At 38.5% G+C, this 24493-nt stretch overlaps 1 protein-coding gene across 4 annotated transcripts; it reads left to right on the plus strand.

Moving 5' to 3' along the window:
• Positions 1–3381: 3381 nt before the first annotated feature.
• On the plus strand, positions 3382–23377 carry ATP6V1C1 (ATPase H+ transporting V1 subunit C1). 4 transcript variants are annotated; one of them, XM_080610563.1, is made up of 13 exons: positions 3382–3584; positions 8277–8459; positions 10912–10979; positions 12107–12192; positions 12809–12903; positions 15311–15402; positions 16489–16587; positions 17897–17965; positions 19319–19411; positions 19500–19593; positions 20110–20207; positions 21404–21530; positions 22764–23377. In XM_080610563.1, the coding sequence occupies exons 2-13, from the start codon at positions 8328–8330 to the stop codon at positions 22857–22859; spliced, it is 1149 nt and encodes a 382-aa protein (XP_080466689.1). In that variant the 5' UTR covers positions 3382–3584; positions 8277–8327; the 3' UTR covers positions 22860–23377. The 4 variants fall into 4 exon arrangements, with proteins under 4 accessions (XP_080466689.1, XP_080466688.1, XP_080466690.1 ...); XM_080610562.1 differs by having other exon boundaries at positions 3383–3584; positions 8273–8459; XM_080610564.1 differs by having other exon boundaries at positions 3383–3433; positions 8273–8459.
• The last annotated feature ends 1116 nt before the right edge of the window (positions 23378–24493 follow it).

The raw sequence follows: 24493 nt of genomic DNA on the forward strand, positions 1-24493 counted from the left end.
TAATAAAATGGTGAGTAAAATTCTGATCATTTTAAAACTCATTATAATATTCCCAATGTCTTCAGGAAATCAGTTTGTCAGTGTTTGTTTGTATAATACCTGGGTAACATGGGCTCAGAGAATGCCAGAAAGCGAGGGAAACTATACCATCTCTGCCAATCTCTGTTGCATGTCAAAGAAGAACATGTAGCTCTGCAGAGATCATTGCAGAAAACTTGGCTACAAATCAAAATAGAATGGGTGAATAATCAGAATTCAAATAAAATCTGCATTTCCCTCAGAAATGTCAAGAGTCACTGCACTAGAACGAAAAGCTAAAATCCTTTCACCACGTTCATTTTGGAAACATTCATGGAATGGCAACCTCAGCTCACAAACAAGAGGTTTTCATGGGATGGAGTCCTTGGATGGCTCCTGACAGCAGCCTGCAACAAGCGTTTTGGCTGCAGATTCTGTGCAGCAGACATGGATTCCCCAGCTGAGGACTCCCCATTGCTGCCTGGTGCATCGCACATGCTCTGGGTCATGTAAGCCCTGTGGGACTCTCCTAGACCTGGGTAGTGTTACTTTCATCACCAGGGTTTTCAAACAGCAGCAGCTGCTTCCATAGCCTGTCTCAAGTGTTCTTATTTTCACTTTCCAAATCTAAAAGAGCAACCACCTCAAGCAGCTGGTACAAGATCAGTCTAAGAACAACCCTACCCCGGCCATCTCTTGCCTAACTTGCCTAGGTAAGCTATCTCAATCTTAAGTAGTTTTACCTGCAAATATCACTGCACACCCCCATGCACACTCAAGTCAATCTGTATCAAGCCTGTGCATGAGTTTTCCTGAAAAAAAATCTGTCAGATATTTAAAGCTAAATACAGACCTACATGGAGAGCTGATCCAAAGTAATTTTTGACAGAAATTTGGGTTGTAGAATGAGATTTCTATGCAGTGATTTCAAGAGAGACTTTTTTTTTTTTTTTTTTTTTTTTCCAAAAATACAACAGGACACAATTGAGGTTGAAAAGACACATTACAGTATTTTCCTCCCCAAATGAAATTTCAACAAATACATTTCTCAAGCCATAAATACAGTGTACTATTTTCTTCAGGCCTCCAAGTCTTTGTAAAAATATCCCAGTCAAGCCAGATGGAGCAACGTTACAGGCAAGTACATTTATAAAAATATTAGTGAACATATCTGTTTAATCTACCATATACCCACTCATATTGTGATAGCTCTGGTTTAAAATGTTAATCTTTACAGTATTCTGCATGGTACCGTTTATAACTACTGCACACCTTGGGCCTGGGTTTCTCACTGACAGCTCACTTCAAGACCATGCTGCAGCTCACTGCTACTGTGCGTTTATTCTGAGGGTGCCAATATCCTGATTATTTAGTTTGTGTTAATCCTTTTTGCCTTTTCAGTTTTCCAGTGAAGAGTCGTAGATTGCCTGCAGGCCTGCTTTGTACCTCACTAATCTTAGTCAACCAAAAGGCAAATATGGTTATAAACCCATATATAAACATTAGGCAGTGGACTTAAGGGGCAGATCATAGGTCCTTGTTCTCAGAATCCCCTGGTGGTTTTACAAGCATGCTATCACCGTGCAGGTTAGAAACGCTGGCTATTCTTCTGCTAAGTACTGATTTTATAGTATCATTTACTAACTACTTTATAGAGGTTAATGCCAAGTTTCTGTCTGATAGCTTGGAGCTATGGATCACTCAAAAAAAATTTTTTATGTTGTTCCAAAAATAACACAGATAATGACTTGCATTTGCTATTTAGTGCTGGCATATATTGCCACATTTTGAGGAATTGGCTTGCAATAATAATATGTATCTAATGAAGTTTTATAAGAATTTCCACTGAAAACTGTTAATAATTCAGCCACTAAGAAATTGTTCTTGCTGGAATTTGTAATGTGGGTATTTAAAAATAAGCCTGCCCACCTTTCAGGTAGCCAAGTTTCTGTTTTACTAAGTTATTTTGGAGGATGTGTTTTTGTACTGATATGAGAAGCATCTAACAAAATTGTACCAGTAGGAGCACATCAAAAGTATTATAAGTGGATGTGGGCAGTTCAGCAAAAGGAACATTCTCAGAAACCTCTGGTGGTTGAAGAACAACATAAACGGCTGAAGGAAGACTGATCTGTCACACTATGGGCTGGTTAACAACATTCACACTTTGAACTCGACTACGCAGTTTGAAGCTGCTGAAGCTGTAAATACTTAAGGGGGAGAAGAGCACTGGAGCAGAGGCCTGGAGCTACTACCACAGACAAGAAGCCACATCCTTTGCTGGGCTGGAACTACGTGAAGTCACCTCTCTGGTATCTGTGATCGCATTTTGCCTCCTCTGTGCTGCAGTTCCCCACTAGCCACCCATGACTATAGGATGGCTCCAACTCCTGCCTACTTGAAAAAAAAGAAGAAAAATAAGAACAAATTGCTCGGTTCACCAATACCAGCAAACCAAAATAGGCTACTTTTCATATATGGTTCCTGCTTTCTCCAGATAATGCTGTGAATTAAGATGATAAGCAATTTCACACAATAAATGGAATTCAGAAAGAAATTTCACTACAAACAGAGTAATTTATAACCTGCTATTTTCCACTTAGCAGTTACTGTGCATGGTGAGAAAAACAGGGTTTGGTGCCAAAGTAAAATTGCGAGTTTTTTTCCAGCTCCATCTTTTCCCACCCCTCACCTGCATGCACGCTGTCTTCTTTCCCAAGCCCTTCACTGCAGATAGATAGCTGTACAGCAGTTGAGTACACACACAGAGGTAGTTTTGACCACTTAACTACCACTGTATTCGCCAACAGTTTCCCCAGAGCCGATCTGAGGAAAACCAGCCAGCCGCAGGGAGAACAAACACACGTTTTCAACCCCTACCGTTCTTCTCTGCCCTGAGGGCAAAATCGCATAAAGCTCCTTAACAACATCTGCTTCCTCGAGGTGAACGAGGTCACTCTCATCCGTATGCGGTTTTCCCACAAATTCCCTATGAAAATGAGATATATCAGGAGTCGCAGGAGCTCCCGAGCCCCTGAGGTGGCCAGTGATGACCAGGCGCTGAGGCAGCTGCTGCCCGCCGGCCCGAGGCGCTCACAATAGGATCGACTGGGTGTCCCGCAGAGGCTGGCGGTGTCCACGATGGCAGTGGTGCCCCGGGGGAGCTCCAGCCCTGCCATGCAGAGAGGTGAACGGCTGACCGCGCCGTGCCCGACCCGGCCGGGTCTCGAACCCGTGGACCCACAGGGCCCCGAGCGGACTTGTCAGTCACTGCGCCGCTGCGTCACACTTCCTCCCCCGCCCCGCTGTCTCGTGATCCACGCTGCGGCGGCGTCAGCTGACCTGGCGCTTCACGTGATCCGTTGGCGGGTGTGCAGGTGGCCGCGGCTGCCGGCGGGGGATGGAGCAGTGACCGGTAAAGGCCGTTGGGAGCTGCTGCCAGGGCCCGCGCCCGGAGGGCGGAGGGGAAGGAAGGAGTGGCTGGGCCAGGCAGCGCCGCGCCCCGAGCGGCTCGCGCAGCGCTCCGGCCTCCCCCGGCGGCGGGCCGCGCTGGGCCTGGACTGAAGGTACCGCGGGGGCGCGCCGCTGCCGCTGAGTCTCTCAGGGGCTCTGACAGGCCTCGGCGCCGCCCCGGGGGCTGCTGGGGGTCGGGACTGCCGCGCCGGGACTGAGGTACCGCTGTGGGGTTCATTTCTAGAAGGACGAAGTGAAGCAGGGTCCGGGGAGCCTGTGCCGGGGCAGTTGCTGCCGGCCCGGGTGATGAGAACCGCCATCTAATCCCGGTGATCCCCGGGTGGCTCCGTGGGGTTGGGGCCGGCGCCCGCAGCCCGGGCACCAGCCCGCTTGCCTCTGCACGAAGCCTGTGAACTCCCTGTTGTGACATCTCCCAGGCGCTTCCTCACTGTGGCCGCTTGTGTTTATGAACGTGATGTCCGAGCACACGGTGTCAGAAGTGATTTCTGAGGGCAGGCTTGAAGAAATAATGTCTTGGGGACTTCGTGCTGGATATTGGGAAACTTCTAAATCACATTAGTAAATTGAACTTTACTGTTGAGCTAAATAGGAAAGAGGAAATAATTGTTCCTCCCCCTAGAGCCATTGTTTTTGAAAAATGTGCAAAGTGTCTTAGCTGAGATTCTGTTTTGATATCACTGCATGTTTTACCAGGTACAGTGCTGAAATAGCAGATCACTGATTCTATTGCTTAGGTTATAAGCAATAGAATATATTGCTTATATATATACTGCATGAAAGATTTTTTCTTTGGAAATCCAGTTTTGCTAATAACATAAAAATTAAGCAGTCTAAATTATGAATAGTCATATGAAATACATTTTAAATAATATATGAAACTTATTTTAGGCATTAGTCAGGCTTCGAAAACAGCTACTCCAGGTGAAAGCTTCAAAGAAAGAAATATTTCAAGCATTTTATAGATGAGTTCTTGCATGTTCTCAAGGAAGAGATAATAAAATTTGTGACATTTTATCAGCCCAACATCTTGGCAATATGTTTATGTTACTTAAATCTCTTTGTAACAGCACATGGAAGACTTGTACTTCCAAGTTTTATGTTGTGAGTGTGCTTATGAGGAAGTGTCAAGGGAGACTTTTTGGGATGCTGCCCAATTGTTGAATCTAAAATGAGAAAAGTTTGTTTTAATGGATTTCTACTATTATAGAATCATAGAATAGTTAGGGTTGGAAAGGACCTTAAGATCATCTAGTTCCAACCCCCCTGCCACGGGCAGGGACACCCCACACTAAACCATGCTACCCAAGGCCTCATCCAACCTGGCCTTGAACACCGCCAAGGATGGAGCATTCACAACCTCCCTGGGCAACCCATTCCAGTGCCTCACCACCCTCACAGTAGAGAACTTCTTCCTTAGATCCAATCTAAACTTCCCCTGTTCAAGTTTTAACCCATTGCCCCTTGTCCTGTCACTACAGTCCCTGATGAATAGTCCATCCCCAGCATCCTTGTAGGATTTATTAAGCCCTTATAAATGAGAACTTGCATTCTTCATGAGTACTGAACAAGATAAAGATGGGTTGAAGCACTGCTGGTCTTACAAGGTTAAATTTGTTTTGTGGGGTTTTGAGGGTTTTTTTGAGATGTGGGTGGTTTGGTTATTCAGTATAAAAATAGTAATGTTATGACCTGTGGAATTGTAAGTACCAAGGTAGCTAGCTCAGTGCTGTATACAAAGTTGGAATTCCAGAACCTGTTCCTTGAAGTCCTGAACTTTGGTTCAGCATGGTCTATAGAGAGATTTTTCTATAAACTTTATTTCTCATTTTCCTAAGGAAATCCCCCTCTCCCTCCCAGTTGTATAGCAAACAATTTTTACTGAAGTTGGCCAGAAGATGTTTACAGTGGCATCTCAGAAGCAGTTTTGCTTCTTAATGTTTTTGCTCCTTAATGTGGCTTTACCCACGTTCTGCAGAACTAGGACCATAGTTTCTATTTGTTTAATATCATAGTGTGGTAGGATACTGAATGGACAATGTTTAAGGAAGAAACACCACCTTGAAAATGTTAGCTTGATTAACTATACTGGTATTAAGGAATCATGAAGTGCTCTAGTTCATTTGGTTTTAAGCATGAAAAAAGATTTGCTACAAGTCTGTCAGGTGTTTGTAACTTTAGGCTTGTTTATGGAGGACTTGCAGTCATCATATAAAGGCTGGACAGTTGGTCTTTGAAAACTAACTCTAAAAGATTGGAGAACTTTACTTACTGAAAGCAGTTATTCTTTGCAGTGGGTCTGTTAAAGGTTTAATATTTTTTTCTCCTGGGAAAAGATGTTTAGATTTTTAATGATGAACTGATTTTTCCACTCTGTAATGCAGGGAATGAGACTGTGTCATTGCAAATATGTAACAGTTTCCTTAGCTAATACAATCTCTGGAAACTTTATACATATTCTTTAGAGGCTATATATGTTTTAGTGGAAAATATGAGAATGTCATTTTCCATGTCTTACTGAATAGGATTCTAGATTTCTGCATTATCTTTTCTGTCTTTTACTTGGATATTTGCACACTGTTGCTGCCACCACCTAAACTAGTTTAGTTGTTCAATATTTATTCCAAAGCCTTTTCCAGTCCCAGTCTAGTCAAATCAAAACAAAAAACAGTTTAAAGCTTAAACACTTCAGAGTGTGTGTGTCAGCTGTAATGATGTCTCCCTGCGTGTGTGAAGTTTACTGTAAACTTGACTGTTTCTTTTATGGAGCCAGAGTTCTGTGAAGTGTAGGAAAACAATGTGTAATGGATTCACCGAGTTTGGTGTATGTTAAGGCAGGTAATGCATCGAAGTAGTCTGAATAAGAGGAAATTTTGTCTCATTCCAAATTGTTGATAATTAGATCTCCCATGGAGACCTGTTATGTGAGATAATCCAGTTGGTGCCAAGCAAAGAAGCCCTATAACATGGCAATGACTGATATTGCTTTAATTTTCCATTATACCTTCTGATACCAAACTCCAGTACAGTATGACCAAGGATTGTTACAGCCCTTTTGAACATGAGGGGCCAGTGATGCCTGAGGGGCTGTTGGCATGGGCTTCACTGTCCTCTCTCATTCTGCTCTTGCAGATTTTACCCTAGCAGTCAAGGCCGAAGCATAGGGGAGGAAGTAGACCCAGTCATTTCATCCATTGCCCTCAGAGATGAGACTCCTTTTCTCCCCCGTACTATTTCCAGAAGCAAAGAACAACTTTTCCCTTACCTTTCCAGCCTGCCTTGGCAACTTCTTAGGGGAGAAGAGAGAGTAGCGCCAGTGAGCACAGCACAGATAATTTCCAGGCTCTTGACTTTCTGCTGTTGAATAGAACCAGCTCTGCAGGTGTGTGGCCCCAGCACGGGAGAGTGCCCAGAACTGGACTGGGTCAGGCTGGACAAGCTTGTGCGGAGTGGAACATGTCTCTGGTCTTGTAATACTCTTGTTTCTCAGATATCCATTCCTGCCTTGGCATTGTCTGTATTTGGAATTACTCCAGTGTCAGATGTCTAGACATCAAGAGCCTTGATAACTAGGTGTCATCATCTCTCACTATAAACAAGGCCCCCTAATTGACAGCAGTTATCTGTTATGTCCATTCCAAGGTGTGCTTCATGATATTAATTTAACGGCTGACAAACTTTCTTCAGTTTAGGCTTGCTGAGTAGCTGAACAAAATAATCGGCTATCACGCCTTTCTTTAGCTCATCTTTGACTTCAACACCCTTGATAACTTGTTGACCCTAGAATGATTACAGAGATGAAGGACCTATGAGTTTGTTTTGGGTAAAGTTTGCTAGTGTGTCCCGAGTCTTACAAATACAATGTATTATTCTCTTTCTCAAAAAAAGTGCTGCAGTCTGCTCATTATGAAATGCAGGTCAGTCTCTACTCTTTCACACTGTACAGAAGATATTTCAAATATCAACATTATGTATTTAGATTCTGTCAAGGTACTATTTGATTTTGTTCTTCACTTCTTCATTAAAAATGTCCAGTAACTCTTAAACAGCTTGTTTTGTTTCTTAATAACAGAATAATGTATTTACTCTAGATTTCTTGAGCTCATCGGCAAAGTAGCTCAACATGATTTGTATTTAGTACTGGTCCTCTCTTGACTGATGCCAGTGTATGTAATATTGAAGGTCTGCAATGACAACAGAGATACCAAGATTAGAAAGTGTACTCCTTTTTGTTAAATTTTTTAACTGCCAGGAGAACTTTCTTTGCATGAAAGAATAAACTAAAATTTATTGCATTTAAGTATTTTTTTAATACATTTGTTCGCTGTCCTAATCTGGAAAGTGATCGGAAAAGCTTTTACACCAGAGTTGAATTTTTTAATTTCATTTTCTCTTATGTGTTCAGAAAAAGTTGTATGTTGTAGAGGTGCTGGAAAATAAAGCTGTGAAAATACGATTTGGGTCTGGTTTTATTTGTTTTATTTTCAGTTAGGTTGTTTGCTTATAATCTTTTCTGTGGAATTGCAGTTGAAAGATGCTGATGTTGCAAAGTCAGCCTGCTTTAACTTGCAGGATGAGTAGTGATTTTCCAACTGTGCAAATGTGATTTGGAGGATAGGAAAAAATGTATTTAGAACCATGTGATGCTTTTGGTAGAATCTCTTATAGTGACTGGAACTACACTTTTAATAACATGGACTGAGATGTTTTTCTTCAGGCAAAGCTTTGAATCCTGAACTAATGGCAGATATTCTTTCTTCCTCTCTCACTTCCCTTCTACTAGCTAGCATCTTGCCTCCATTTTCAGAAGCAGAAAGCATCAAGATAAAGACACAAAAATGACTGAGTTCTGGCTGATTTCTGCTCCTGGGGAAAAAACCTGTCAACAGACATGGGAGAAACTACATGCAGCAACTACAAAAAATAACAATCTTTCTACTAATTCGAAGTTCAATATTCCAGACTTGAAGGTATGTAAGCCTCATGTCACATCCCAAGAAGTATGATTGTTTTGCACCATTTTTGTTTCTTTGGACTTAAACTGTAGATGAGGAATACTTGCAGATGTTTTAGAGAGAACAGTTGACTTCTTTTGACGATTATGTGTGGATCTAAAAAATAATTCAGACATCTATCTTTTTTTCTGAAATTCTAAATTAAAAATTCCTCACTCTGGAAGTTTTAAGGATTCAACAAGCTGTGTTCTTTCAGAAAGACAGCAGTTTTTCCAACAATAGTAGTCTTGACCTCATGCTGCTAGCAGTTAGCTGGAGAAGAAAATGAGAATTAAAATGGAAACTTTTGATCTCAGTATTCATATGATAGTTTCCTTTGCTGTTTGTTGTTTTTTTTTTTGTTTTTGTTTCATTCTTACTTCTGAATTGTCTCCTTTTCTGGCTGAGATGTGGTGAAAAGACTTGATTTAAAATATAAGGGTGGGTCAAACAGCTGCTGCCTTTTCACTGTCCAAAAGTAACATTCGTGAATAGTGGTTATCTCCAGCTGAGGATGTGTGTTGTAGAAAATAGGAAGAAAACTGTTTGAACTAATATTCTGAGAAGTGAAGAGAAACAGAATCTGAAAGCAGTTTCTCTTGGGTTAATACAATTCAGTTTTCAGAGTATGGAAAAGTTATGAGCCAGTGTATTCATTAAGGTCTATCCCAACACCCAAATGTTTCTTGAACAAGAAAATTCGTGAGCTCAGTTTAACTGAGAGAAAGTGAAAGCTCATCAAAGCCTGTCAAAATAAAGGGGGGGGGGGGGAAAGCCACCAGTCTCTGTCTGGAGAATGGGTCAAGTTCAGGTGGCATGATGCCTTGTTCCTGTCTCTGCTAAGGAATGAGCTCAGGACACAAAGTGGTTCAGTGTATCTTTGAAGAGGATCTTCTAATCTGCCGTAGCTTACATTCATGTTTAGATTGTCTTGAGTTATTTCAAGAGATACACTAGTAGAGGTAAGAAGGGGGATTACAACAAATGTCTGTCTCCTCCCAGGAGATCCTTGCACATGAGTCAGGGTGGCTTTCCAACTGTAGGGTGCTTACAGCATTTAGAAGAGTTATCACTGAAAACTGATGTGGCCTATTAGGGTTATAAATGATTGGATTTGTTTCTACTCTACTTCCTAAAAGAGGCAGCAGCTGAGTATACTTTATCTACAATGGGAAATAGTCTGGCTTCTGTGAACCTAGGAAAACTGCTTAAGGAGTTAAACTCCTTAGTTAAAACTCACTGAAACAGTGATGTAGTCTCCATTGAACAGCAGCCTTATTGCTTAAAAACTTATTTGTCCTGTAGCTTGTGACTAGTCAAAACAGTAGCTTCATTATTCTGCATGTAGCTCAGAAGGTGGGGCATGGAAAGTGATTTGGTTGTGATGTTGCTTAGGTAATTGTGCCCCTTTTTTCTTCAAGGCTAAAGAGAACAGGAATAATGTAAAGTTGAGTGGTCTCAACTTGTTGACTAGAACTAGAACAAGGATGCTAGACTAAAAATAATGTTAATAGCATCCTGACTAGACAGAAGATTAATTTATGCCTAATAGTATTTCAGCATGAAATATAAACTAGTAGCTAAAATATTAAAGAATTGTCTTTTTGGAGGTACCTCCTACTTTCATTGACCAGAATGAGCAAATATGTAAATACTTGTAAGTGTTTCTTTGGTTCTCTCTTCATGACCTATTTAAAAATTATCACCCTTTGGCCATTTAGCTTAAGCATAGCTGTATTGTTTTTATACTTTCTGATATCTCTGGACCCATCTGAGACTCACTTATGAAAGAGCTAAACAGAGTATCTTACTGTGCTGTAATTTTCATGCTTGAACTATACAGTCTAAAATGCTAAGTAGCATCCCTGGCTGCAGACTGGTATATGGATTGCTCTGAATTATTACATGAAGTTAGGGAATAAAGTGTTTTCTGGAGGAGAAGTGAAGAAAGAGTAAAAGCTTCTAAACAAGCTAGATATTCCATTACTTGATATGCCAACAGTCTGAGTGTTGCAGTTTTCTTGTATGTTCAGTGTTCTGGTTGCCTCCAGCACTGAGATAGCTGATCACAGAAATTTCAGGTTTGATCTAAAGTAATAATCAAATACTTTGATTTCCCACAAAGACTTGTGGGAAATGCAGCCAACTTATAATATAAAAGTTGATTTAAGATGTTTTGTATTGCTGACATGCAGGACTGAGACTACCAAACTAAACTGAGCTAGATCTGATACTGTGGTGCTTTAGGGGTGTTTTGAGCAAATGAAACACAGTGTGACTTTGTTAAATCAACAAGCCTGAAATCCTAAAGTACAGCATTTCATGTAGTTCTACAGAGCTACCTGTTGAGGAGACTTAGCTTTTATTGTTATTTGCTTTTATCTTTTTTATGTTTATATGCAATTGCTAATGCATTTTGATCTTCTAGGTTGGCACACTGGATGTTTTGGTTGGTTTGTCAGATGAGCTGGCTAAATTGGATGCATTTGTGGAAAGGTAACAGTTTATTTTTGCTATCATGTAAAATATTAGGATAATAATATGATGATTTCCTGAGGCCTAATAATACCCAGATTATTTCTAGCTTTTTTTTGTTTCATAGTGGTCCTCTGCAGGCAGTCAATAAACTAAGATTTCAGAAATCTGAGCTGCTGGTTTTCCTAGTATCTGTACTTGGGGAAAAACAAACTTGAACTTCTTGTGGAATAGTGGCACATTATGTGTTGATGGAGGATGGTTCTCCCTGTAGTAGTGCTAAGTGCTGCTGGGTCCTGGATAACTGGTAAAAATTGAGCCTGACAGCTGCTGGAACTGATGATGAAATGAGTAAAAACTGTTCTTTTAGCAAGTGAGAGTACTATTTACAGACTTGAGAAGGTAACCACATTGTTTCCTAATCCACAGATATGATTAAACAGCATCAATATTAAAATGCAAAACCTGTTCAATTTGAAAAAACTTACAGTCCTTTGAAAGTCATTTTGAGCAAATGTAGCAAAATTTCACATAAAGGAATTGTGGAGCCATCTTCTTCTTCAAGGAGAGAAGTATTAAATAGTTGCTTTTAAATAAAAAACTATTTGGCATGGCACGTGTGAGCAATAGTAAACATAACTTTTCTTGTGAGGAAGGCAGGTCTTGAGTGTTGAATCTCATGGGGCTTAGGGCTGAGGTTTCCCCATAGCTCTTTGGTTGTCTTTGGTGTTTCATTGTCAGGGTTGCCTTGTGTTTAATTTGGATTATTGATGATTTCTATCTTGCTGTCCATTTTTTAGAAAGGGGTTAGGATTTTGAAAGTAGCACAGACTTCAAAAGAATACTGGAATATAGGGAGATAACACCTGAAGTTATCCACTGTTACCTGGAGGCAAGGGGAGTAGCCTCGCCTTGTTGAGAACTGATAAGTGGCAACACTAGAGAAGGATTTAAATAAAGTTCTGGCATGTATTTGATTAGTTGCTTGCCTTCAGATACTGAGCCCAGTTTGTGGTCTTGGAAAGCTTATATGTAAAGCAATCAACTCTATTTTTGTATCTAATTTCAGATCAGTTTCATAAATGGTATTTCTCAAAATAGCATTTTTTTCATTCTTCTTTTTCATATCTTTATCTTTCATTTTTCAGTGTTGTAAAGAAAGTGGCCCAGTATATGGCTGATGTTCTAGAGGACAGTAAAGATAAAGTTCAGGAGAATCTTCTGGCTAATGGAGGTAAAGTGTTAACCATGATATGTGCATCCTAAAAGTCTAGGGGGAAGGCAATGATCCTGAAACATATTGAATGCTGTTTCTTTCTTCGTATGACATTCTGAAAGCCTAGTTTAGACATGGAAGTGTGTTTTTCCATGGGTCACTTGCCCTGAGATAAATTATAGGATCCAGAATGGCAAGAAATTAAAGCTACGTGTTAAGTACTCTCCTACAGAAGCCTTTTGATCCTTTAGGGCTGTATTTTGTCATCACTGGTCTCTGGTGGAACATAAATAATCTTTACCACTTTTTTTTTTTTTCTGTTATAACCCTCCTTTCTCTCACGCATTTTTCACACAAAGCAAAAAATAGTTGGTCTTCTCTGTACTTCTCCAGCCATCATTGACTTAGTAGTAAATGTCAGTTAGGGTCTACAGAGGTAGAAGAAACAAGGTCTGAAAGCAGAGATCACGGGTAACTTGCAACTTGATTGTTTATGTTCAAATTTCTTAAGCGACAGGGTCCATACATGTGAAGGTCCACAAACAGCCTATTACAGTACACTTCTGTTACAGTCCTACATGGAATATATCAGTCTTTTTATTGTCTGTCTTAAAGTTATTCTTTAAAATTTTAGTTGACTTGGTCACCTATATAACAAGGTTCCAGTGGGATATGGCCAAATACCCGATCAAGCAATCCTTGAAGAATATTTCAGAAATTATTGCAAAGGTAAGGTAATTTATTCTATAAACAACATATAGAAATAGGCCCACTATGTTAGATTGATACTTTCTTTAGCAATATGAATCTGCCTCATTTTGCAATGACTTTTCTGAGTTATCCACCAATTCTCCTAACAGAAGGAAGTTTGTATTGTTGCATCATTTGGCGGTTTTACACAAATATATTTTCAAGAGCTCTATTGTGAAAATGAGGTTTGCAGTTCTGCATTCTCTAACATCTTAATAGGAAGCAAAACTGGTTCTTGTTTACAATAAACAGCAGTCAGTGCAGCAGTAACAGGCTTTTGTCTATGCAGTTATCTTTTAAAAGGTTACTGACTGTACAGCTGAGAGCAATTAAAGTCTGGACAGTTAGGAACTGATGAATTGAACTGATTCGTAAAGGCAGTGTTTGCTTTTTTTTTTTTTTCCGTTAAATATTGCATAGTTAGACTGTTGTTGAAAGCTTTGATCCTTGGAAAATGTAGAGGGAAAGATTGTCCCTCTGCAATTGAAACGCACTAGTTAATAGCTTAAGAAGAATCCAAATGCACTGATTAATAGCTTAATAGTTTCTGATTAATTTTTCCTCTAATGCTGTCTTCTAGTGGTACAAAACATTTTAAAAAAGCTTAGTGCTTTTTCTTGTAATATAAAAGTTTCATGGAGACATGTGCTTTTGTGATGCTTGGAATGCTCCATGTGCTTTGCTAGAACTTGCATCAGTCAAAGAAGTGAAATAAACTTAAATACTCCTTTGTTTAAAAGTAAATTGTCTTAGGTTCAGAGTATTTTGTCTAAAGCTTTGCTGTATCTTTTAAAGGTGCAAGCTGTTAACATGTTGCCAAATGAAACTGCCAGAATGTTCAGGTTTTTAATGACTTCCTCCTGCTGCAGACAAGTGAGCTTGTGTGTTACTGTAAACAAGCTCACTATATAATGAAGGGACTTTACTTATATTTATTTTGTGGAAACAAAATCATTATTTGGATCCCCAAGCTGAAGTGTTGTATGCAAAACAAAATGTTCTGTCAGTGGTCAAAGTCCAAATAAAGGTAGAGTCCCTTGACTATGTTCAGATGCTCGTCCCTGGGAATCCTTATATGCTTGTTCTTCATACCATAGTGACGAAGCACTGAAGGAGGGAACAGGCAGCATTACGATGCCAAACCAATACTGTACCTTGTTCTTTCAGTTATCCAGCTATTATGGTGTATATTGAATGTAAAGTACTCTTTGTATAGGAGCATGATTGGAAGCTGAAAACCTACTAATTGCTTAATTTGTTATTCCACTTGCTGCCAAATTACCTAGTTGGGAACAAATTATTTTTGGCAATCATGCTGGAGGGCGGATTTGAGAAGAATGGCTTACTGGAACAGCAATGGCAAACTGAATGTGAGAATCTGAGTCTAATCAGTAAAATAGTTGGAGCTTTGATATGAAAGTTTTAAAGATGATTGTAGGCTGCCAGTGACATTAAATGTAGAATGCTGCCTCTAGTTGATTAGGCAGATATATTTATCTGAAATAAGTTAGATTCAAGTCTGAAATACTGTTTATCTGTCTACCCTGGCACTGGCCCTGTGTAACTTCAGACATTCAAAAATACATTTTCACTAATTGAAGAAAGCCTCTATAAACCAGATTCTTCTTTATATTTGTAAGTCAGTGCCAATGTAAAACAGCAGCATAAAAGATGATTATGTGAAGGGAGATGGGGATACAATTTATTGTGTTTACATTTGCAAGCATACCATGGGAAATAGTTCTGGGGGGAAAAAGACATAAAATAACAATATTTAGAACTGTAAATAATAACAGCCATTTAGAATTGGGCAGATGATGCATTCAGTTGATATTCTTTCAGTGCCCAAGGCTGCTCACCTTAAAAGGCACAACTGCAAAAGGCAAATACAGTGCAACAGTTTCCTCTTAAGTTGTAGATAATGGTTTGGGTTACTTAATTTTTGGATTTACTACCCATAAAACTGTACCATCATTCTTGTCACTGAAACTAATGAGGGAAAAATGTAATGAGAAGAGAAGTAACAGCTGAAGCTTGTGTTCACAAGTGTACTGGTATTGCAGTAGAAAGGTAAATTTCAATTGATCTCTCCTGACAGCTGAATGAAGGGGCAGTAGCCTGAAGGTGGTTGTGGTACCATGTCCAGCTGATGCTGAAGAGAATGTGTAACTTTTATTATTGGCTGATTTTCCTTTAAAGGAATTCTACCATAGAGTTTTCTGAGTTTTGAGTGAATTTTCTCAAGCACTAGAGAAACAAACATTTCAACCTGTGTGGGTTTTTTATTATTGAGTTCTTGTTGGCAGGTCTAAGATTTTAAATTAAGAAATAATTTTTAAAATATTCCAGTTCTTTAGACACTGTTCCTTTTCTTTTTATCTTTAAGGGAGTAAACCAGATTGACAACGATCTAAAAGCAAGAGCCTCAGCATACAATAATCTGAAAGGGAACCTTCAGAATTTGGAAAGAAAGAATGCGTAAGTCATTGGTTTTTTTGCTAATGTAGCACAGGAAAGTTATCTAGCCATGAAAACTTTATCCTGTGTGAAGCACGGGTTCTAAGCTTAATGTATTTTTGAGATGTTTATCAATCTTAAATAGCAGCTGTCATAAAAGCACATTTATTACCAGCTGCCTTGCTGGTAATAGCTCTTTTGCAATTGATAGGCAATTCTGAAATACACAAAAGCGTATACAAATAGTGTAAATCGCTGGAGCTTTTGAGAGAAGCTTGCTGTTAAACTGATGCATAGCACCGCTACTTGGGTGTCTATCTAAACAAGGAAGTCTGTCCCTTCACTCCATTTTGTGCTTTAAGCATATCAATATTACTGGATTTCTTCCCTCAGAATTAACCAGCAGAGTGACAGCTGTTGTGTACATGAAGATAATAAATTAAACAAGGACTGCATGCACTCTTATCATGTACATGTGGTGATTATCTGGAATACAGTTGAGGTACAGCAGTACTTCTGGGTAAATATGGTTGATTAATTTGACCCAACCCCACCATTGCAGTTAATGGTACAAGCCTGCTGCCTGATTCAGAACCATAGGTCATGCTAATGACAGCCGTTTTATGAGTGAGCCATAAATTCTGCATTAAGGCATGGTAATTTGTCAGTTAAGCCCCATTAAATCTGTGTATGTTCTTAGTCTTTTGTGAATATGAGGCAATATACTGCTTTACATTTTTATTCAGGTTCTGTATATAGGTCTGTATGGGTTAGTTGTAATTCTGAGGCTTTATATACTACACTTCACAAATAATGGTTTTAATGGTTCTAGTGTTTTTAAACCATGTTTTTAGAAGATAACTTGTCTTCTTAAGTGTGTGAGGTGTTTGGAATATGGAAATCATGCACATCAGTGGAACCACTAGAAAAACTTTCAGTGACTTTAGACAGTAAGATATAAAATACATATAAGGAGACATATTGTTTGCTCTGCTAATAGCGAATGCTTAGGTAAAATATGGTTTGAAAATGTTATACCATCAAGCACTGGGAATTTGTCCAGACAAATTCAGTTCTTAAACATGTATTTACTCTGTTTTTCTGCAGGGGAAGCTTGCTAACCAGAAGCCTTGCTGATATTGTAAAGAAAGAGGACTTTGTACTCGATTCAGAATATTTGGTCACATTATTAGTGATTGTACCGAAGTAAGTTTGTTGTTTGTCTGAAAAGCACAATAAAATAACAAATTTAAGTCAAACAATATATCCCACAACCCTTTAGTACTATAAGAAAGGACATCTGAATTTGTTTGGGGTTTTGCTGGATGAACGAACACAAATGTCTGGATGCTTAGTAGAGGCAAATGAGCCTGCGTACCTGCATTCCACTGTACGTGAGAACTCATCATAAGGAATGCTGAATGCTATTGAATTTCTTTAAGAAAGTGGAGATCAGATTTATGTCTCTTAGCTAATATTAGCTGTGACTAGTGATGTTGCAGAAGGTAACCTTATGAAAATACTGAGTGAAAACATGACTTGTTTTACATTAGAAAGCTTAATGATGGAATTATCCTGGGTAGGATTATGGGCTTTCACCACTTAGTGAGCAAAGTGAACTCTTTACTGCTTTGCTCTACAATTTTTTTCAGATTGCCAGAGCGTTGCTTTTTAACTTGCTTACGTCTCTGCCAGTGTAACACTGCTTACATCATGTCAAGATTTGCTGGGGGAACAGGTTGTTCCTGTCTGAAATGTTTAAACAACAAAAGCCCCACCTTTTACCCTGACCAAGGGAAATGGCAGTAAAGATATCCGTAAGACTCTTGTAAAATGAGAAAATGGCCCTAGACTGTCATTCTGGAGCTGGGAACAAGCTTCTAACTTGTAAAGATAGCCACTAGGCTGTTAATCACATGAAGCAGTAATCTCTGTCACCAGGAAAACTCTGGTGAACGTAAACCAGTTTTGCAGTGGCTTTAGAAGAAAACAAATGGTTAGTATATCTTGACTGTTCTCTCTTCTGCCTTTCATGTGGCTTTGGTGCTCAAAGGGTGAAACCTCTTCACCACCAACTACAGAAAGGCAGGACTTCCAAAATTCTCAGTCCTTCAGGCAAGTGCAGGACTCTGGAGAACCCATTTGTAATTGTGGAAAACTTGCATAAGGAACTTCTGATAAACCTTGACCGTTAAGTTTGTTTGGTCCCCTGGGATCTGTACTCAGTGATGACTGATTTAATAGTTCTTTAATTTCAGAAATTTTACACTTACAGACTTATATGAAGACTGAAGATAAAATGCGTTACTTTTGCTATCATTACAATTTATTTAGCAGTGATCTTAAAAACAGCATGTGGAAGACTGTCCCTTAGGTCTTGTGTATTTCTGACAACCTACACCTGTGTTGAAAGATTTGATGATTAAATGTTTTCAATTTTTTTTAATTGATCCATTAATCTAAGATTTCTTAACTACAGTACTAAAAATCTAATTATAACCTGTGTATTCTTCAGGTCAAATTATAATGACTGGGTTAAGCAATACGAAACACTAGCAGAGATGGTTGTACCACGTTCCAGCAAGTAAGTAGTTAAAAGTGAATTCTCATATTTGCGTGTGCTCTGTTTCGCAGGTGATGTTTAACTGCAGTGACTTTGAATTTTTAAAATCAATCAAAAACTTGACAAAATGTCTAGCTTTGTAGCTTTAACTGATCAAGCTTGTTATGTTGTAGTAGAGTTAAAAATCAAAGGAACTTTAGGGTTAAAAAATTTACTGAACTAGCTTATGTGGCAAGCATAAAAGAATTGAAAAGTTAATCTAGTTCAGATCAGGTACATTCAGCTTCAAGCTAGTGCATGGTGGTGTTTAGCAGCAAATATTAGCTGCTAGCCTGTAAGCTTTATGCCTGTATTCAGAGGACTTGAAACAAGTTACATACACTCTTTGAAAGCTGCTAAAGAATGAAGAACTGGAAATGTGGTGGGTTTTCTTGTGTGCAAAGAAAAGTAACTTGTCTCTTTTGAGCTAACAAATGTCCTTGGTACCAAGCTGGTGCTTGCTGGCTGTGATAGGCAAGACTTGAGGCCAAGATTTGGTAGGTTCATTAAGCCACTTCATCAGTCTTGTAACCACATTGAAAATAGAGTCAACATGTAGCACAAAATATTTATATGTTAATTTTAACTGACAGAGTGGCGTTCTGATCAGGCAGATTGGCTATTGCCAGTTCTGTGCTTGTTATAAAATCTGACCTTGCTCTTGCTAACTTCACATTTGAATTGGATCAGCTTAAGCCTAGTGGGAGATCTGCTAATGATTCTTCTTTAATTACTGGGAAAGCATAACTTAGGGATAGCCTAAAAAGAGATGACTTGTTAAACTTTTTATTAAAGACAGTATGGCATTGAGGGACAGCCTAAATCTCTGCTCAAAATAAGCAGTATTGTCTTGACCCATAAAATAGTAAATCTAAGGATTGTCTTTACAGCCTAAGAAACCCTTTTTTTCTTAACCTATGTCTCTTTAATATGTATGCTTTTCTATTTTAAATCAACTTAATTTTTCTTTAAAACATGCATTTCTATTAATTCTGTAGTTCAAACTTTTCAGTAGTAAACAAGCTTTAGTTCATTTTTCTGTAAAATCATTTTAACTTGAACAAATATCCAGGCATGTATGAAGTGCTTGAGTGGTGAAGTCTCTGAATGTGAAAAGGAATCTGCTGTTCTTTATGAAGGCAGTAATTAAAAGCGGTTGCTAAAGTTTCAGTTACTTTCTGTATAAGGTGTTTAATTTGGGAACTAATCCTGTATGATTATCTACAGTTATGTTCTTGCCTAGTAGCAATTAGTGCAACTTAAGCTACTGTATATCACATCTGTGGTGACCTGAATCTTATTAATTCTGACACTTTTTTCTTTTCTCCTTTGTAGTGTACTCTTTGAGGATCAAGATAGTTACCTTTGTAATGTCACCTTGTTCAGGAAGGCGGTGGATGACTTCAAGCATAAAGCCAGAGAATATAAGTAAGGCTTATTTTGTGTGTGTTCTGTCTCTCATGCTTTGAAGGATCTCTGGATAGCTACTTTTGATTTTATTCACTTCCAAATTCAGATTTATGGTCCGTGACTTCCAGTATAATGAAGAAGAGATGAAAGCAGATAAAGAAGAAATGAATAGACTGTCAACTGACAAGAAGAAGCAGTTTGTAAGTCTATAAACTAGTCATTACAGAAACATGAGACATCTTAAGACTTGTTATTGCTACATAACAATTTCATGAACTTGTGATTCTGAGAAAGCATTGCTTAAGATGACATGACGTAGTCAGACTGCCACCCACCTAATCTGCTCAGGGATAATTGAGTTTCCTGTAACACAAATGCTTCTCTCTGTGGTTGAACCTAGTGCTGATATTGCAGCTGATCATATGTGAAGTTTGAAAATGGACAAGTATTTGAATGAAATAATCAGATATTACTAAAATGGTCTGCAATATAGTTAGCCCATGGCAGCTGAGATTGTGTACTGAAAAGATACTGGAAGTCTCATTTTTTCTTGTAGTATCAAAACAGCCTTCATCCATTATGTCATAGTGAAACTCTGCATTTAAGTTGTCTTTATTATCATGGTACAGATATTGAGTATCTGCTCAAATATGATTAATGGGTTTAATCTTTTTCTGGAGTTTGAATAACAATTTTTTTTCTCTTCCCTTTCACAGGGGCCTCTGGTTCGGTGGCTGAAAGTTAATTTCAGTGAAGCTTTCATTGCATGGATTCATGTGAAAGCACTACGAGTTTTTGTTGAATCTGTTTTAAGGTAATGAGGCAGACCTTGAATAGTGTGTTTCTTCCTAGACTTTGTAAGAATTTACATTTAGCTTGGGTTTTCCAAACTGGGTATGAATGCCACTTTTCCACGAAGGAGGAAACAAGAAATAAGGCAGTAAAAATAGCTGGTGGCAATAGCTCTTGTTGACAGTTGTAAAATGTTTGAGTAGATAATTATGTGTCTTGCCTCTTTCTACCAGTGCTTTAGGAATTACCGGTACTCTGTAAGTTGCAGCCGAGGCATTTCTGGTGATTCTTAGCTTGCTTTATGACCTGCTTGTGTAGAGAGCTTAGTGAATCTTCTATTTAAATGGGGAATTGGAATAGTTCAGAATAAAAGCATTTGGGCTTTGAGTAATGTAGCTTGACATTTTGAAATGTATGCTTTTTCTTTAATATGTGCCTTTTGAAGAGTTTTGTAGTCTAAACTTTTTAGGTATAAAACCATTCAATACCCTAACTACAAAACTTCTCTTTTTTTTTTTTTTTATTTCATGACTATCCAGAAATATAATTTCTAAGTTGACTTAAGAAGAGCTGTATTTGTTCTGTAGAAGGAAGGACCTGAATGATTATTAGAGTTGAAAGGACTTCTACCTTAGTTGGAAAATGGAAAGGGTGGGGTTTTTTTTAGCCTTTTTAGTAAGTAATTTATAAAGGATAAATCATAAAGGACTTATTAAAGGACAACCAGAGAAGAAAAGAAAAAGAAATCACATTAAATTGCATTCTGGTCTGTTTCGTAACTGCTACGGGTTGAAATCTGAAGACAAACTTGAGTAAGGAAGAAAGCTGAACTTGATTTGTATATGGGCATATGTTTCCACACATCAGGAAAAGAGGATTGAGTAGAGACTAGATTCTCCACGTAGTGACATAAGCAAAGCCTTGCAAGTAACCTAATTAAAATGTTCAAATATTAGTTCAAGACTTCGGGTAACTTTGAGAATTGTGCTAAGGACTCAAGGATTTAAAATTATTTTAAAAGCATTTAGGCTTCTGTTTTGTTATTTTAAAGGTTAAGAAAAGTTCTATTTTATTGATAGCTTAAGAATTGTAGGAACAGAATGGTCTTGCAAAAATGAAAATGAGCAGAATTCCTCTTCAACAACAGGTTTCTTTCTCAAAATAAAATAAAATTCTGCTTTGAAAGAAGGCTTTATTTCAGCATTTTCATTTCCTCAGGTATGGTCTGCCAGTTAATTTCCAGGCAATGCTACTTCAGCCTAATAAGAAAACAATGAAGAAACTGAGGGAGGTTTTGTATGACTTATACAAGCACCTTGACAGCAGCGCAGCGGCTATCATTGATGTAAGTGTTTTTGTAACTGCTGCTCCTCTTCAGTATTAGGTTTAATCTGTTTAAACAGAAAAGTTCTATTTACTTTATTACAAAGCTCCACCTCTCCATGCTCTGCATCATCTCTCAGTACAGGAAATTCTCTCCTTATAAAAATGCCACTTCTGTTTTACACTTTTACAAAGCAGATGGTGTTTAATGTTTCAACCAGTGCATTTGATGAGCTGTCTGGTATAAAAGTCTCATGTAATTTCTTCTGACTGCATTTTTCCCTACTACTGGTGTAAAGATATCTTACAGGCTCTCCATACATATTCATATCCTCAGAGAATTCAAACAAAGTCACCTTTGATCTGAAACTGGCTTAACGAACTTTGACACTTTTCATCTCTTTTTCTTTGAGCCCAGAAGGAATACATAAATTGTCCACAGTCTGTGGTAACAGTGGCCTTTAAAAAGAAATAAAAATTGCTTCAGTATTGGTTCCATTGCTGTCTTTGATCCTTCTCTGATGAAGGAGGCTGAATAGATCTCAAGATGGAGTCATCCTTTCCATCTGTAGAGGTCTCATTGGGTTTAAAACTGCATTGCTGAGAGGCTTAATCTACTGATTTGTTTTATATTGAAAAGTAGTGCTTTTCTTAGTTAAAAATTAACTAAAAAGAAACCACACAACAAGTTTAGCTGAATTTTCAAAGATTAAAAATAATTTTTCTTAACATTATCTTTAATGTATATTAATGTATATTTAATGTTTTTCCAAAGTATTTCCGGGCCTTTTTGGAGGAGAAAAAAAAAAAAAAGAAAGGGAATGTGAGACAATTAAGGTGGAAATTAAAGATGCTGAGCTTCATTTAACTTGATGGATCATTCAGCACCTTGTATTGTTCTTTCCATAAACTGCCTGAGTTTAGAAGAATTTAAGACAATTGCAGTACTTTTCCTTCCATTTAGTGGTGGTGAGTTTACTACAGGAATAGAGATGAAATATTGATACACAACTACTTAGATTCTTGAAAAAAGCACTTTCATTTCACTTTGAAAAATATTGTTAGTTGTCTGTCAAACTCCTAACTTCATTGCTTAAACAGTCACTTGAACATGGAAATTTAAGCTTGAAGTCTTACCTGGCCTATTTGCTTCTAAAACATACGAATGTTTCACCTACTTCTGAAGTCTGAATTAGGAGTCTGAATAGGAGTCTGAATTATAAGAGTATAACTGGTTTCAAAACTTTATTTGCAGGCATCTATGGATATTCCAGGCTTAAACCTCAGTCAGCAGGAGTACTACCCGTATGTGTACTACAAGATTGATTGTAATTTGCTGGAATTCAAGTAGAAGTTCCCTAACATGACAATCTTCTCAGTGTTGGTGTAAACAAACACAAGTGAGGTTGAAGTACAGTAATACTTTTAACACTCTGCTAATCATATGCTTGCTTCTTATGTTAGGTGAATTTAACACACAGTGGTCCATCTCTATAGACATTTTCTTTTTAAAGAACAGAGTATGTGATCTGCTTTTAATCGATTATGTCTGTAAATGTATATTGAGAGAATTGAAGTATTTATAAACAGAGTGATTTATTTAAGGAAAAGCTCATTCCTCTTTCTTATGGTGGTCTGTGTTAATTCCCTTTACCATTGTTTATAAAAAATGTTTACAGAATAGTGTAAATGTTCATGGCCATTTTGTTCATTTGATTTAGCTGGTACAATTGTGTTAATGTTGTTGAACTGTGATGTAAAGTATGTAAAATTGGTATGAAATTGTGCTTTATGAATGGTTTAAAATTACAATTGAAGCACTGTAAACACGGGGAAAATAAACATACCTGTGCAAATGTGTCACTTTCTCATACCACATATAACTGTAGATACCTGCGTCTAAACTGAACCAATGTATTAAGTCTGAGATCAGGTGTTCAGTTGCGCTCACACTCCCAAGCTCTCTCTCATTTTCTTACAGAACAGCTGCTAACTGTGTTGGCCAAGTTGTTAAAGTGTGTTAGCAAGTAGAAGGGGTTTTCCCCTTTATCACTCAGCTCTGCCCCTTCTGCTGGCTTTTGTTATTACTACAAAGATAGTCATCTTGGTTCTGAGCCTGCTGTGACTGAGATAAACTACCTAGGTGTAAAGAGGTCTTCTTTTTGGTCCCCTGGAAGCATTTAATTCTGCTTTCTTGATCACAGAAGGAATTGGGCCAAACTGTTATCTTTGTTCTTAATCTTAGCTCTTTTTGGATTTTGTTTTCAAAACCTTCCTAGGAACAAGTGCAGTATAAAGGCTTAGGTTTCCAGTAAGTACCACACAAACTGCTTTGCTGTGTTCTTTACCCTGTTCAAGGTACCTAGTGCCTGCTAAAACAGCACTAGATTCTCCCCAAAAGAATGGAAGCAAAAGCCAGCTGGACAATAGAATGACACCACCACCCAAGGTGAGGGAAGCAGTCATTATACTGTCACAGGCAAAACAGACTTGACTTGAGGAAGATTAAGTTTATTGCCAATTAAAATAGATTTTGATGGTGAGAAGCAGGTGAAAAATAAAACACCTTATGTCCCTTCTTTCTTCTGAGACTCAACTTCACTTCTTTTATTCCCAACCTCCTTCCTTCTGCCCAGTAGGAGAGGGATGAGGAATGGGGGGTTATGGCCACTTTACAACAGTTCCTCTTAGCTTCACCTTCGTTCTTACACATTTTGCCTGTTCCAGCATGGCTCCTTCCACAGGCTGTAGTCCTTCAGGGTGAACTAGTCTAGCATGGGTCTTCTGTGGGCCACATTTCTTTCAGGGCATGTCCATCTGGTCCAATTTGGGTCCTCCAGAGGTCACAGTGTGGTGGATGTCTGCTCCAGCATAGACCTCTCCAGGGCCTACGGCAAGATACCTGCTCCACTGTGGCCCGCTCCATGGGCTGCGGGCAGATACCTGCTGTTAATTGTAGTCTAGATACATCACTGATAGGAAATA

Source organism: Psittacula echo, assembly GCF_963264785.1.
Source record: "Psittacula echo genome assembly, chromosome: 2".
Classification (NCBI taxonomy): domain Eukaryota; kingdom Metazoa; phylum Chordata; class Aves; order Psittaciformes; family Psittacidae; genus Psittacula; species Psittacula echo.

Bases quoted from the DNA above. Each gene is read 5' to 3' on its own strand.
- ATP6V1C1 (XM_080610563.1), top strand. From the start codon at position 8,328: ATGACTGAGTTCTGGCTGATTTCTGCTCCTGGGGAAAAAACCTGTCAA. The intron at 12,904-15,310 runs GTAAGGTAATTT...TTTATCTTTAAG, and splicing joins TTTCAGAAATTATTGCAAAG to GGAGTAAACCAGATTGACAA. The intron at 15,403-16,488 runs GTAAGTCATTGG...GTTTTTCTGCAG, and splicing joins AATTTGGAAAGAAAGAATGC to GGGAAGCTTGCTAACCAGAA.